The 15,724-nt window shown below is 54.2% G+C and overlaps 4 protein-coding genes across 4 annotated transcripts; 2 read left to right on the top strand and 2 right to left on the bottom strand.

Moving 5' to 3' along the window:
* Positions 1–1,027: 1,027 nt before the first annotated feature.
* Positions 1,028–2,194, bottom strand: P152DRAFT_400223 (tetrapyrrole biosynthesis, porphobilinogen synthase; the record flags this gene model as incomplete). The annotated part of the gene is made up of 2 exons (XM_033676558.1): positions 1,028–1,936; positions 1,985–2,194. The coding sequence occupies 2 exons, from the start codon at positions 2,192–2,194 to the stop codon at positions 1,028–1,030; spliced, it is 1,119 nt and encodes a 372-aa protein (XP_033532588.1).
* A 5,999-nt stretch (positions 2,195–8,193) lies between these two features.
* Positions 8,194–10,268, top strand: P152DRAFT_450549 (trimeric LpxA-like protein; the record flags this gene model as incomplete). Its single annotated transcript, XM_033678178.1, has 3 exons — positions 8,194–9,344; positions 9,396–10,107; positions 10,164–10,268. 3 exons carry the CDS (start codon positions 8,194–8,196, stop codon positions 10,266–10,268), a joined length of 1,968 nt encoding a protein of 655 aa, XP_033532587.1.
* A 927-nt stretch (positions 10,269–11,195) lies between these two features.
* Positions 11,196–12,429, top strand: P152DRAFT_377313 (malonyl CoA-acyl carrier protein transacylase; the record flags this gene model as incomplete). The annotated part of the gene is made up of 2 exons (XM_033675647.1): positions 11,196–11,280; positions 11,363–12,429. Coding segments are annotated over 2 exons (1,152 nt in total), but the record flags the coding sequence as incomplete, so codon positions are not given.
* Positions 12,430–12,536: 107 nt separating this feature from the next.
* On the bottom strand, positions 12,537–13,629 carry P152DRAFT_400170 (NAD(P)-binding protein; the record flags this gene model as incomplete). The annotated part of the gene is made up of 5 exons (XM_033676556.1): positions 12,537–12,842; positions 12,917–13,024; positions 13,105–13,254; positions 13,354–13,501; positions 13,580–13,629. The coding sequence occupies 5 exons, from the start codon at positions 13,627–13,629 to the stop codon at positions 12,537–12,539; spliced, it is 762 nt and encodes a 253-aa protein (XP_033532585.1).
* Positions 13,630–15,724: the final 2,095 nt, after the last annotated feature.

The raw sequence follows: 15,724 nt of genomic DNA, 5'->3' as shown, positions 1-15,724 counted from the left end.
CCATTGTAACGAAAGGGAGGGGATTGATGGGAGAGATATATCTGATCTGATAATAACGCAGTTGGGACAATAAGACAGGGGTTCTGTGAATTCAGTGGGATGGTAGCTGGTAGTAACCTCAATTGGAGAATGGTTCGTCAATTGTGATGAGCAGCACACAACAATGTTCAATTAAGCATTCAATTCAATTCCAAGCAATCAACCAAATGCAAATTGCACAATCATGAACGAGATCTGACGACGCGTTTAAGTAGTTGAGAACGCGAAAGCCGAAATGCGTCGTTGTCGCGAAAACCCGTGACTTGAAACGGAGATACGAGGCGGTGGCCTGGTGGTGGCGATCGACCACAGGCAGCAGCCCAATCACCACAATATGAAGCAAGATGAAACGGAATTCGACAATCACAATGATACGATTGATGCCTTGTTCAAGATGCCGGTTCCAATGTTAAAATGGAAAAGCAATCACGATCAGCCCAGTCGTGATAATAATAGTGATCCTTTTGGGATTGATGCCTGGAAGAGTGGAAGTTGACTAGAAATTTGAAGAGTGAGAGGTGGGGAGAAAGGAGAAGGCCCCATTTGTATGGGACGCGATGGGCGGTGAGAATCGGTATGAGGAAAGACTTCTTTAGTTCCAACTTGACCGGAACGAAAAGAGACAAGCAAGCCAGTTATCGCTCAACGTTACGTCCGTAACAGGACCTACCGCCATCATTTCAACACCAATGACTGCCCATTCGAAACCGCAATTTCGTATCCACAGCATGGCCTGGAAGAGTGACAAATCGTCATTCCATATCCACAATGGTCCGACAGAGTGATGATCATCATTGCAAACGTGACCCCGGATAACTCATGCTGTCATACCACATAAATCAAACCCATTCATCATAAATTTTGTAGGGGGTAGAGTCCCCTCCAACCAAACGCCATGCACAGGTATCCGATGCCCATTCGCAATCACCATCGCGTCAACATTATTTGACAGTACCGCTATGAGAACGGAATCGTCTCATCCCGTCCCTTACTGATCCAGCCACCCCATCAGCTCTGGAGCAAAGTACGTGACCACGATGTTCGCTCCAGCCCGCAAGATCCCCTGCATGCTCTCCATGACAATCTCCTGCAAGTCGAACACCCCCGCCTTCGCCCCCGCGTGCAACATCGCGAACTCGCCGCTGACCTGGTACGCCGCGATGGGCATATCCCGCCCGAGCTCCTTCGCATCGGAGATGATGTCTAGGTACGCGCTCGCCGGCTTCACCATGATGGCGTCCGCGCCTTCGCCGATGTCTCGCTGGATCGCCCGCCGCGCCAACCCCCGTCCTCCCGGCGGCAACTGGTAGCATTTCCGGTCGCCGAAGCTCGGCACCGAGCCGGCGGCATCACGGAACGGCCCGTACAGGGCGCCGCTGAACTTCGCGGAGTAGGACATGAGGAGGACCTTGTGAGCAATGCCCTCGTCGATAAGCTTCAGCTTGATGGCACGGACACGGCCGTCGTTCATGTCTGAGGGGGCGACGCAGTGGGCGCCGGCGAGGGCATAGGCGAGGGCGACGTCGCTGATGCGGTCGACGGACATGGCGTTGTTGAGGGAGCCGTCGTCGCGGAGGATGCCGCAGTGGCCGTGGGAGGTGTATTCGCAGAGGCAGACGTCGGCCATGATGTAGAGGTCGGGGAAGGCGCGGCGGAGGAGCTTGATTGACGCGATTACGGGGCCTTTGGGGTCGTCAGCGCTAGTGCCGAGGGCGTCTTTGCTGCCGGGGGCGAGGGGGACGCCGAAGAGGATGATGGAGCGGAGGCCGCGCTGGATGAGAGGGGTGAGGAAGGGGACAAGCGTGTTGATGCCGCGGCGGCTTTGGTTGGGGAGAGAGGGGATGGGAGTAATTTCGTCGGCGTTGTCAGTGATGAAGAGAGGGTAGACGAGCATGGACTGTGGTAATCAGTATTTGAGCTGGATGTGACAAAGGGAGGCACACACCTTCGTTAATTGTCGGTCTGCCTGCCATGCTCGCGCGAGCGGATGGCTGTATCCTCCATGAAGCTGGCTCTTGATATCCCCCGAAATGCTGGTCATGCTCGTTGCATTGGTGCTCGCATATGATTTGGCTCGGGAGAGTTGCGACACTCGTGATTCACGATCACTGTCCCGGAAGGAGAGGTTGTCGACGAGGGTGGAGAAGGAAGACATGGTACTGGTTTCTTAGGGATGATGGAAAAATAGGAGACAAGAGTCGGATAGGAAGATGGATTAATAGGTAAATCGTGTTCAGCAACTCAATGGAGGCCGGATGCTTTTCCTTAGTCAGATTCTAGATGTCCAAGTCGGGTTGGTGGGTGGCAAGTGTCCGCCTTACCCGTTGCTTGTTCCGAGGACTAGGACGTCAATTGACAACAACAGACACGATTCCTTGAGAATGCTTGAGAGTGCGGTCAATGTCGGGTGGAATTGACATTCATAGGAGTAGGAAATCGGTTCTGGGGTAGTTGGCGTATGTTTCTGTATTCTTCTGGCCTTCGGAACGTCTCTGTGGGATTAAATTTATGGCAAACTCGTGATTGACGGCTGCCTCCGAAGCCACTCCGACACTCCGAGGCTTGTGGGGTCCACCAATCAGAACTCGTGGATTGCAAAAATTTCGGCCCTGGCCCTGAACCTCTTCATTGGATGTCTGATTTTGGTATTCCGTATCGATGAACTCAAATAGTGCAAACACTCCGAGCAGAGTTATTAAAATTGCCTTTTCATGGGCTATGAGCTGGGATCGCCGTCGACTATTGAAAATAATTTGACCATTTCTTGTGGCCTTCTAACAACAAACTGACCCATCTAAATCCTGTCCGGAGTCGGCAACCCCTTGATCCGATGAAGGTGAAGTCATATTTAGGACAATAGCCGAGCCGTTCGGAGCGAAATCGAAGCCGAATAGACTCGTGCCTCTCCGAGGTTCATTTTCTGAGCACCAGCGTTCATCGACGGTGTCAAAACGCAGCAAAAGATCTGCCCACTTCCCCGGACTTTTCGGTGGTGATGTATTCCGGAGGACCCCATGGGGTACCAAGGCTATTTCTATCGCTAAGTCACCTGGAAGTCCCGAGACTATGCACAATGTTCATTTTTAGAGTCTATTGTTTTATTTTACAGAACGCCTAGCTACTGGTCTGTTGATGGTCCTGTCCTGTAATGTTTCCACATTGAATCACGCCAAACTTGCGGTCTCTAAGCAGCATGACAACCCAACCTAATCGAGAGGCCAGCCGAACTGATTGGTCGCTGTCCCTCCTCTTTGTGACATGCAGCACTAGCCCACTGTGCTTTTGTGGTTCAGCTGAAATCATCGGGCGCATCGCAGGTCGCACCCGATGAAGAGCACCTCAAGTCACAGCTGGAATGGTCCCTGAATAGCAAATGCTCAACGCAACATCTACTATGTAGCAACCACAGGCAGCCTGATGCAGAAGACCGCGATTCCAACCCAACTGTTGCGACTGATAGCCGCAGGAACCAACAATGCAGCCCATCCACCGACCCAGTGCACCATAAGCGCCATGGCGGAGGCTGTGCTAACGTGACCCCGAACTGAACAATTGACCGTTGACGTCGTTTGTTGGGTTCGAACTCCATCTTATACGCAGCCCGCCCGGATTGGCCAACCCCAGGCCCGACGAGGCGAGGTCGTCAAACGCCCGATTGTGACACACGTCCGGCGCATGCGCTGGGACGTTTGCATGGTGCGGCTACCGTGTGCATGTTTGAGGCGCTCGCATAGCAGGAGTTGATGTTGGGAGGGGCTGATAATTATATGTATGGAGGAGGCGAATCATCGTGCACGGTGCAGGGGGATTGAAGGACGATCATGAGGTGTCGCTGGGTTTCCATTCCTTGAGAAGTGACGGACGGATTAAGGATCGTGGGATGATAGACGCCACCCAATAGTTCGAGATTCTTAACCTCCGCATGCGGTGTGCAGTTTCGTCTTTCATTTGTTCGGTCTTGGAGGTGGATGTTAACTACTGGTTGGGAACAGACCGGATATCACGGACATGGCCTCTTTCGCTTTCGACTTTGTTCTCGCGTGAGAAATGCATGCTCGCAAAGAAGCGCTGGTCAGAGCTGGGGCATTGTGCCTCAACTCCCTAGGTCCGCAAACAGTTGGTGTGATAGAAGGGTTGACACAGAATAGCAGGCCTGAGAGTTGCTAACTGGATAGTAGGCTGCTTCAACAAGACCACCACAAGAGTTGGCTAGGCTATCGTTGGAGTGCATAGTCTAGGTAGATCTAACGGTGTTGATGAAAAGGAGTTCGACTAAAGCTCACCAAGTTTGGGGTATTTACACGCTCCATGCTGCATTTTAAATACTTACCTTCTTGATGTCAGCATAGAATGTCTGGAGTGAAGCGACCTTGAGTGCTGATTTTGGATGAAGTTGACTGAAGTTGACTAGTATAAGGGCGAAGTTGGGTAGTTCATTGGTGAACTTCAGTCGGTGTAGTGAAGCTATCTCCGTCTCTAGGAATTTGAAAGTCTTAGGGTGAGGTTGGTATCATTTTTGAGTGACGCCGAGCGCTTATGGGTGAACTCGGAGACTTTACGCTTCTCATCAAGTGTGTGGGCGAAGTTGGATATACTTGATGAAGAGTGTCGAATGTGCGTGAACTTGGCTCTGCTCCGATTGGTGAACGTAATCTTTTGAGAACAGCATCTCAGTGCCATGTTCAGCATTCCAGGCACACCTGGGAGGGTGATGAGCGCCTGGCGTAGTAATATGAATCACATCCGAGGAGAGATTCGGATTGTTCCAACGTAGGAATGGTAGGTTGGTGAATAATACTCTAGTCCGACTTTGATGATTTTGACCTGAAGGCTTGAAGCGCGCAGGAATACAACATGAAGAAACTTTACGACAGACCGCCCGCGGGTTCAGTGGTTCGGACTTGGCTAATATCCTCGATTGGTTCGTAGATATGAACAACGTAGGCTGAGAGCCAGAACGACAGTTGGAGATAGCAATAAAACAAGCATACTTACCTAGATATCAGTGCCTTTGTACGTTTAAAGCAAACCAGACCAGCAGACAGATATTATAATGATCTACCGCAATCCAAGGCCATGTACATGCCATCTAGCGCTTTAAAACTCGAGTGCAGTTCAAGACTCTTGAAAGATCACTGATCGACATGTGAACTGGTGATACAAGCGCCAGAAGGAGAGCGCTCGCCAACCTCCACATACGTTAGCGCTATACGAAACAACATCCAAGTAGTTTCAAATTACTCTTATATGCAGGATGCGATTGGAATTAAATCGGTATCTCGAAGGGGAAAGCTGGCGGATGCGAAAAAGCAGATTGCGGCACAGAAAATGGGGGATTTGAGGAGGAAGGAGGCGTGTGAGGCGGCTACAGCGGGCGGCGGGTGGAGGGCAGGAGCAACCCGCCCCCAAAAAGTGGGGATCGACATGGAGTGCGTTAAATTTGGCGCTTGGTTGCTTTTTTCTCACCATCAAATATCAATGAACTGAAAGGATCAAATGAATTGGAGGCTTGGGATTGCACATGCAGCAGCCGGTGCAGGAGGCCACCTTTGCGACTCCTTGAAAATAGCCGCCCGAGCGGCCGGGACGCCAATGCCTGGCCTCCCGCGAATGAGCGACGCGAGCAGCAGGCAAAATGTGGGACTGCTCCCTGGCGCTTGCATGTTTTGTGCCGAGCAGGGCAATCACGCCGCCATGCGAGCCAATCAGCAGCGCGATCGGTAGGACGCCTAGCAAACGGCCGTGAATAGACGATCAGGGTTCCTGCCCCTTGAATCCTTGAGGCTTGATACATCCGATCAGTCCAGTTGCAGTCGCTTGTCGAGCCGCTTAATAACTTAATCAAATGCATTATGCAATGGGTCAGATGAGATGAGCGCCCATGCAGGATTGTAACAAGCAACATCGAAATGTTGATATCCATCTATCAATCAGGGCGTGGATGTGGGCACTGGAGGTTTTTCGACAGGGGATGGTGAGGGGTAAGCACCAGAACGGACGACGGTGCTCGTGGCCCGTCCCGTGGGATTGCCGACTGGAGCACCTGTTGGTTGTTCCGCACATGCAGCAGTGAGCAGAGTCAGCCACAACACCTCCAAAGTCCGAACCCCTTCCAATTCAGCAACAAATGCAATAATATTAATGTAGAAACCGTTCAAGCAATTGTAGTAGCCAACACCTGGCTGCATGACCAAAGGTGGTGAACGTTCAACGACTGGGTTGGGAGGATTGGGACGCAGTCCATAATCCCCAGCCACCCAAGCCAACCGCGCCTAGCGTTTGGCTCCGCAGCACCCCCAAATTTTCCATTGCCGTCGGCCACGTCTGGCGGGCGCTCCCTCCCCCGTGGTGTGTTGGATCTTCCACGCTCCCTGCTCCTTCGAGGGATGACCGAGAGGTAACGCCATTCCGCACAGCCCGCTATTAAGCGCCCTCGACACTGCAGCCAATTGAGGGCCTAGCAGAAAAGCCGCCGTGCAGAGCACCATCGCTGAAGACTGGAACCTGGAGAGGCGAGAAAGAGCATGAGCCATTCGAACTATTAATATTATTGAGTATTGACGAGGAACAGGATTTGGGTCCATCACTATCCGCATTCTACTCCAACCATCGTAGCGATCCACCCTCCATCTTCCCTTTTGATACTCGACTCCGCTCTTCAGGCTTCAACGGTCCAGTTCCCCCCATATCACCCATATCACCCATATCACCCATATCACCCATATCACCGAGCAGGACCAACAGGGGAGATAGAGTAAAGAACAGCAAACTCTTGGATCTGTCCATAGGATGATGCCAGCCAGGGTGTTCATAACAAATCCCTTGAAGTACTGAAGCCCGAAGTCGACCTTCATCCGTTTCATACCGTCCTGTTTCCTCCCATCCAATTCGCTGTAACGCTCCTCGGGCCAATGATAGCACGGTGCTGCCGCTAGCGATCCAGTAGTTCCGCTTCATATCGTTCCCCTTTGGCTCTCTTCTCCCCGTCCACCACCTCTCGTCAGTCGTCAGTCTTCACCCGACCCTCCTGTAGGCCGTAGGGCAGCGGTGCGTTAGTCGCAAAAGACCAGTTCTCCCGCGCCAGGCAGCTTGGGACTACTTCAATCCCTCTCCTCCCCCTCCCCCCATCCCATCCCTATTGTCACCGTATTTTCTCCCTCCTTCATCGGGATTGCTCATCTCCCCCAGTATCTACCCAACGGCTCCGATCGTTCCGCTATTTCCATACCCTCTCCGATCGCTTTTGCATCTGCTAGACTAGTGCGGTTGTTCCGCCATATAAACTTGGAATCGTGGTTGCGTTGGACCCTCTCCAACCTCTATACTTGACCCTCCGTCCCGCGCATCACACCAACCACCCGGCTCGAGCAATTATTTGGGCCTTGGGTCCAGGAATTCGTCGTTCCTTTTGCTCATCGGCGGGGAACAGCTCACATCAACAGCTGGACCTTCACCCACGCAGGAAAAAGCACCACGCTTCTCCAATCCCGTTGCGCTGCTCGTGCACCGGCCTATCGCCCAATTCTGTCTCGGCCCGCGCATCGTCTATTTCGATCAACCCAGCCGTTTGCGCATCCGCAGCAGCCGCGCCCGTCCCCTCAGAACCAGCACCGCCCACCTTGCGCGTATTTACTATAAACCCAGGATCCATTTGATCCATCACATCCTTCCAATTTCGATTCATCCAACATCCAATCTTTGGCGCGATTCTAGCCTTACGTATCCCCACTGCGTCTGTCGTTTTCGCATCCTCTGCCCTGCAAGTCCTCCAGGAACGAGCTCGACGATTCGGCCCGCTCCAGAACTGTACAACGGGTCGCCTAGGGCGCCTCGCTGTGACGTCCGACAGAACGGCGTGGAATTCGATTTTATCGACACGCGATCGCATCTCGTGTAGATTGTTCCCGAATCGCTTCGGCACGCGTCGCGAATCGAGTCTGTGGATCCGCACGCGCTTACAGAACATCTTGTCGGCGACCAGAAGCAATCCCGTTGTCGTTCTGGACCACCCCCAAACCCTTAAGCGCCTCCATTCTGACCTCGCAGCCTCTTTTCGGAGGGTCGAGTCTCCTTTGACCTGTTCCTCGAAAACTGATCCGTGCAGCGCGTCGCCTTCTGGACCGCTCATCGACCAATCCCGACCCTCTACAAGCGATGTCCACTTCACCATCTTCAACTCTCAGCCATCACATTGGAAGTGGCAGCTCCAACAGTCCATCCCCGGAACGCAGCATCGAGACATCGGTATCGGGCTTCACTGCCGTCAACGGGAGAAACTCGCAGACGCCGCCCGAGGTGCACCGCATGCACAGCATGGCGGACTCGAGTTCGCGGCATGCAGAAAGGCCAGATGCCCCTCGACCCGAAACAACGTCTCAGCATAATGGATGGGATCGTGGGACTGCGAATGGCACCTACCAGAACGGACACAGTCACAGTCACGGTGCTCCAGATGATATGCGACATGATCAGACCAAGCGAAAGCGATCCGACGGATCGGTGAACGGCATTAGCGAGGCCGATGCAGACGTGGCGAAACGGGTCGCCATGAACCCTTCCCCAGACCAAGACCACTCCCGACGACCCGTGAGACCCGAGCAGTCGTATGCGCCGGAGCCTCCCCGATACCCGCCTGTGTATTCCGAGCACCAGAACAATCATCACCACTATCGCGAGGATAGTGGATCTCAATCCATCTCAAATGGCACCCCTCTGCCTCAGCATGGTTCGAACCCAGGATTGTCCTCACCTAACGACAGTATCATGTCGAATCTCCCGGCACACATCGAGTTGACTTCGGCCGGCGTCCAAGTCGACCGAACCAAGAATCGCAAACGCATGTTCGCCAACCGCACTAAAACCGGCTGCCACACTTGTCGCAAGCGCAAGAAGAAATGTGACGAGCAGAAACCCGAGTGCGCGAACTGTCTCCGCGGCGGGTTCACCTGCGAAGGATATGCATCCAAGCCCACCGCGACAATGCGAACCCAGCCGTTGACGAAAGCGCCGCTGCAGAGCAAGGTCGAGGAGAAACAGACGACGCAGCATTCCCCCTTGGTGCCCCGTCCACCGGCCCACTCGTTCCCCGACAGTCATGGGACGCAAGCGCGACCTATCGGCGTCGATGATGAGCGAAAAGCCCCGCCTCCGCCGCCGTCGTGGGCACCTCCGCCGTATGACCATGGGAATACCAGCAGTGGTGCATACCCTGAGCGTCCCTCCGAATACTCCCACCAGATGCCGTCACGACCGACTACCGAACGGTCGAACTCAAGCTATCACCAGCCGAGTAGCATCAGCACCAAGTAAGTCAACCTGAAGAGATGACCATCCAAGACCATCCTGACGAAACCCAGCCTTTCCAACACCGCACAACGCGCGCTTGCGCACAATACCACACCGCCGTTCAACACCCCCCACCCAAGAACGCCTTCCTACTACTCCCCTGCCCCACCACTCCCTCCCACGCATACCCACCATCACCCTCCCATGGAGCTAGATCCCGCCATGCAAAAGTCGCGCATGACGAACGGCGACCCCTACCTCCCCTACTCCGACATCCTCAAAGCGGACCGCGCCAACTGCCATCTCGCCCTCATGCGCTACAACGCTGCCGCCTCGCCCATCAGCGAGATCTCCGACACCGAGAAAGAGCGCCTCCTCAAGCGCGTCCTCGGCTACCAAGAGTCGCGCTTCAGCGGCGGCTTCTTCGCGCGCCTGGGCCACGAAGTGGTGGTCGAGGCGCCGTTTTCCTGCCTGTACGGGTACAATATCCAAATCGGCGACGACGTGGTGATCGGCCCGCACTGCACGATCCTAGACCCATGCAGCGTGAAGGTGGGCGCGGGCACGCGAGTGGGCGCGAACGTTACGCTGTGCGGCGACGTGGGCATCGAGGATCCGCGGGTGCTGATGAACCCCGTAGAACCGAAGGGGAAGAAGGGGCACGTGGTGGGGAAGGCGATCGATATTGCGGAGAATGTGGTGATCGGCGCGGGATCGATTATCGGGGGTGGGGTGAAGATTGGCAGGGGGGTGATCGTGAAGCCGGGTAGCGTCATCGAGGAGGTGGGTTTCTTTCGGGATATTCGTATCTTGAGGATCGTTGCTAACGTGTTTTGCAGAATACACATGTGCCGCCTGGCGTCATCGGGAAGGGCAATCCATTCCAATGGGAGCACTACGCCACCGCCCCAGCCATGCATCCTCCTCTTCCCCCTATGCAATAATCCGCCCGAGGCATATGTCGCTGATTCTCCTTTCATACCACACCAGCCACCTCGGCTGGGATCTAGTTTTTTCTTGGGGGTTTTTTCTCTCCAACTGGGTTGGCATCTTGCATTTTCATGGTCGGGGGAACACGGTTAATACTTGGATGGGTTTGTTATCATGCACACACGCAAGGATGGTTGGCAGCGGACTAGAACGGGTCTGATGCATGCATCTAGGAGCGGGAAACGGCGATGACGGCTTATGTCTTTTGGGTCCCAATCGGACAGCATTTTGCATTTTATGGCGTTTTTTATATCACCTTACTCGCTTTGATTCCCTAGGGTTGAGGGCACGAGTAGCTCCGCTACGGATCCTGGCGCTATTGAATGCGATTCACATCGTCCCCTAACAAGCCTAGGAAGCAATATTAGAAGATGTTCCACACTCCAACTCTCAACGTTTCGCCGCCGGATAATATTATTTATTCTGTTATAGACATTCATTACATTCACCGTGATCGGCTAATGGCGGCCATTGGAGGGGAAACGGAAGTACCGAGTCACGAGGATATATTCCGGTGACGTCTTGGGTTGCTATCGTCAGTCGTATCTACAGTATTAGTGATGGTACGGTACGGGGTCCATCCCCAACCCGAGTTGATCCTCTCCTCCGCATTCCATTCCGAACCCTTCGATATATCATCCCTCACACAGCCTTCGTGCTTCATCTTCAACAGATGGTTTCTGTTCCTCGCTAGCTCCTATGCTGGGGGCCAACGCGTTCCGAACCTCGTTGCTCTAATCGATTCTAGAGCGGCAAGCATGTCATTCCCTAACTGCCGTCGGCTAGGGAGGGTGCCGGTGCCTCTCCAAGTGCACGACCGAGCAGCGGCAAGTTTCCGATCACAGCAGTGCCAATGGTGCTGGAAGAAGCAGCAGAGGAGAGGGCAGTTAAGGTGGAGCAGTAATTCTACCGTGGAAACCAAAGCGTCGAGCAAGAAACGCCCGCGGACAGCAATCTTCTTTCCTGGTAAACATCCATTTCTCTAGCTTCACTTCGTGCTCCTTAACATCTTCCCTTCCTCCACCACTTGCTAACACCCTCCATCCAGGCCAAGGTGTCCAACGCGTCGGCATGCTCCAACCCTGGCTCTCCACCTTCCCTCGCACCGCCCAACCCTTCCTCGACGAGCTCGACGCCCTCCTCCCCATGACCCCCTCTCTCACCTCCATCATCCAATCCGGCTCCAACGCTACCCTCACCGCCACCGCCAACTCCCAGCCCGCCATCATGGCCACCTCCGTCCTCATCCTCCGCATCCTGCAACAGGAGTTCGGCCTCGACCTCCCCGGCCGCGTCGACTTCACCCTCGGCCACTCGCTCGGTGAGTTCGCCGCCCTGGTCGCCGGCGGATACCTGGCGTACGCGGACGCGGTGAAGATGGTGCGGGCGCGCGGCGAGGCGATGGCAGCGTGCTCGGTTGAGGCGCGAAAGGTCGCCGGCGACGTGGGCATGGTGGCACTGGTGTGCGAGGACGAAGGGCGGATGAAGGATCTGATCCGCGACATCACGGAGTTCGTGACGGCGGGGCAAGGGAAATCGGACAGTGCGGAGGACCTGGCGCCGGTGCAGCAGGTGTTAATTGCGAACGTCAACAGCCGGAATCAAATCGTGCTGAGCGGGACGATCGAGCGGATTCGGGCGCTATTGACGAATTTGAGGCAGTTTGGTGGACATGATCCGCGGGCGGTGCGGTTGAAGAGTGATAGTCCGTTTCACAGCCCCATGATGGCGCCGGCGGAGAAGTCGGTGCGGAAGCTGCTGAGCGAGAAAAGTTGCGTGACGGGTGGGGATATGGTGGCCTTCCCGGGCGATTTGATCGCCATTAGCAACATCACGGCGCAACCGTTCCGGAGCAAAGCGGACGTGGAAGATTTGCTGGCTCGACAATGCGTCGAGACGGTGCAGTGGTGGGAGAGCGTGCGGTACTTAGACCGCGAGGAGAAAGTTCGGCGATGGATTGGCGTGGGGCCGGGCAAGGTTGGGAGGAACCTCGTGGGCAAGGAGGTTGGTATGAAAGGCGCCGGGAAGGGCGGAGGCGTCTGGGGCATCACGAGTCCGAAAGAAGCGGAGGAATGCATGCGAGGATTGGAGCAGACAGAAGAAGCGGGAGAGGAAGACGAAGGATAAAACTGCGGGCCGATCTGAGGCGCATACAGTTGTGTTCATTCATCCGACTACGATGCTGCCGACACCGTCCGACCCTAGCGCAAATCCACGGCCGCCTATGCGATCGATGCCCCTGCATCGATAACGATGCTCCTCCCCGTCATCGTCTTTTTCTTCGCGATGTCCACGAAGCATTCCGCGCACTCGTCCAGATCGGTCTCGCTCTTCAGCACTGCGTGTGACTTGACCGCCTTCAACCGTTCCTCGCCGAACCGCATCCCCCAGTCCGTCAGGAGCAGGCCAGGGCACACGGCGTTGACGCGGATCTTTGGGCCCTGCGTCTTCGCGAGGCAGAGCATCAGGTGCATTTGCGCGGTCTTGGTGACGCTGTATGCCATGCTGGACCCGCTGGCCTTGATGCCCTGCGAGTGGTCAGCATGTGGGTGAAAGGGCTGGAATGTTCCAGCGATGGAACGGTCACGGGGCGAAGACGTACCGCAATGGAGCTGGTGATAATGAACGAGCCGCCATCAGGGTTGGCGTTGAAGTGTGGTTTCGCCGCTTTCATCAGGGCCAGTTTGCCCTTGACGTTGACGTTCCAGCACTGGCACCAAGTTAGTCAGGGGGTTCGGAGCAAGCGGACGGCGTCCGAGAAACTATTGGTCCGGTGTTGGGAGCACGCACCTTGTCCCAGTCGTCGAAGCTGAGGGAATCCAGATCGGTCCAGTCGGAAATCTTCGTCCAGCCCGCGTTGCCGATGATGATGTCGATGCCGCCGAAGGTCGATACGGTGTGCTCGACGCAGGCGGCGCAGGCGGAGGGATCCCCACAGTCCTAATTAAAGCAGATGGAACTTAGTGAATGTTCAATATAGTCCCGAAACAATAGACGGCTTGATACCGCTGTCTGGATTTCGATGGACGGTTCTCTTACCCCCTGAATGATACTCGTCTTAATATCGCTGTACTTGCTCTGGATGCCCTTCTGAACTCCCTCCGCCGCCTCTTTGTTGCTCACGTAGTTGATGCAGACATTGCAACCCTCGGCAGCGAATTTGAGAGCGATGATTGCGCCCAGTCCCCTGGGCAATCGTCAATCCGTGTCTCCATTCGGTACGGTACCATCGGGTCATCGAACTGGATTGAAAAGGGCATGGTACCTTGATCCTCCCGTAATCAGAACATTCCGGCCTTTCAAATCGTATCCCATCTTGGGTTTCTCTCGCCCTTGCTATGTCTAAGAGTCCAGCAACCGTTCTCTTCTGCTGTTCGAAAGGGAGGAAGTCCGAATTGTTTTAAGCAAACGCAATTGCGCGTCGTTCCGTGGACAAGTATGACGGGATTTGACACCCGTTCAACATGAACTTCGTTCCCTGTCGTTGAATAATCGAATGTCTCACTCTTATGGAAGCAAAGCGGTACAGTTGTGTAAGCTACATGTACTTCCCTCGGCTGTCAGCATCTTTATCTGCGGAGTTCTGGTGAGCTAGAAAGCTCCCATGTACAGGTACACGGTTCATCAATTGGTAGCTTGTATGGCAATGGAACTCGACACTCAACTGGAGCAGTGGGTACTATTCTTCATAATGGTCCTATAGACAAATCTCCTATCTGGAGAGATCTCCAATGGTTCCCTAGCTGGCCACTATAGCACTGGTATCCATATGCTCCGTACTGTATCGGCCGCTACATGTATCCCGAATAACACGCTGGAGTGCAACTCCCCACCTATCTCCCCTCCCCGTGTTCCCCGCGATATACTGCTATAGCAACCTGACCGAAACTACCCCTCGATCCATAGGATGACTAGGGTCCTCGAACAAACAATTATCATGCTACCACGATAATACCACTGAGGGCTCCAACTACTGCCCCCGATACCGGTCAGTTCCCTAGATTCACCGTTAATGTGGCCCGTTCTCCCATTGTTCCTTTGATAGGAAGTCGAGGAGCGGTCATGCGCCGCCATCCCCGCTAGGATCTCCGCTTTGGAGATCGAGCTATGCACATCGTCATGCACAGCGACATTGTTTCAACCAAGATCGGGTGTGTGACCATGCACGTTATCATCTGTAGGCCGTCCATGTGCTACATGTAGTAATTACCGTCCAGATTCTCGTGCGAAGGACAGGGTGCTGCGTTTGCTATCGATTCCGAGCAGCAACGAAATGTGGAGCAGAGGACGAGATAGAGGCGGTCGGACGACGAAACTCCCGACAAATCTGCAGACGGAACAGATCGCGATGAGGGGGAAATTGGCTGGGACTTCAACTTGAAGGCTTTGATGATTGATGGTAGCTAACTCTGTATCGCTTAAGGGTAATACAGAGTCACAAGTACTAGATTCCCCAACCCCCCATTCAGACGTAATCCTTCTGTAGCACGTGGTCATTAACATTGCCCCCAGCCTCCCCGGCATCTGCATGATGACGCGACATCTTGTCCATCTAGCTGTTGATGGAAAATTCCCGGTGTCATCCATCAATATCCATTGTCCCTTAGTTTGCCTCCAGTATGGGATATTCCTGGATTCCGTCGAAGAATCCCGTCCCGCTATCTTCGTCGTCCGTGTCTAATGCAACCCATATGCCTTGATCAACCATCAAGGGCACACAGCTTCCCCACAAATCCACATCTTTGTTTCCTATCTTCCTAGTGCTCCAACCCGGGGATGGTCCCATCGCTAATCGCGTCTCCAGCTGATATGAGTTATGACTTGCCACTCCCTACTCCTTCTGATCCGCCTCTGGTCTGGCATTTATCCCTAACATATCTTTGTTCTTGATCATCTAACACCAGCCTTCCGGATGCTTTTCTTTGGCCTACGACTCATGAGACATCTCCTGGTTTGCACACCTTAACCCAAGCCTTCTTCCGTCCGCTCCGACTGGATGAACAGGACGAGCACCCGACCCAGCCAAGATATCCTTTCAGCCACACAGCAGGCATCCACATTCCGCCCGTAAGTCCGATATGTACTCTGCTCTCGGACGCTTTTGAGAAACCGTCGTGGGGCAAATCTCCGTGAGATCTCCGGTTCCATCGACATCATCCCCGAATCAAGGGTCCTGCGCATGACCTTGATCTTACCGCTTTCTGATCAGCCGCTCATGCTCCTGTAGTTCTTGGATCCATTGATAAAAACTGAACATCGCCATGATAGAAACAATAGACCCTCTCGAGCCTTCTTTCGCTCCTCGTTCTCGTATGTGTTCCATCACGGACTCCTCGTTGCCATACTGTCTCGTTTGCCACTTGGATAGACCAGAAAAGACGGTAGAGAGTCGTTGATTAGAACGAGGCAT

The sequence above is a fragment of the Eremomyces bilateralis genome, assembly GCF_010015585.1.
Source record: "Eremomyces bilateralis CBS 781.70 unplaced genomic scaffold P152scaffold_15, whole genome shotgun sequence".
Classification (NCBI taxonomy): domain Eukaryota; kingdom Fungi; phylum Ascomycota; class Dothideomycetes; order Eremomycetales; family Eremomycetaceae; genus Eremomyces; species Eremomyces bilateralis.
The sequence above is the reverse complement of the archived record's forward strand: the minus strand, read 5'-3'. Positions and strand labels throughout refer to the sequence as shown.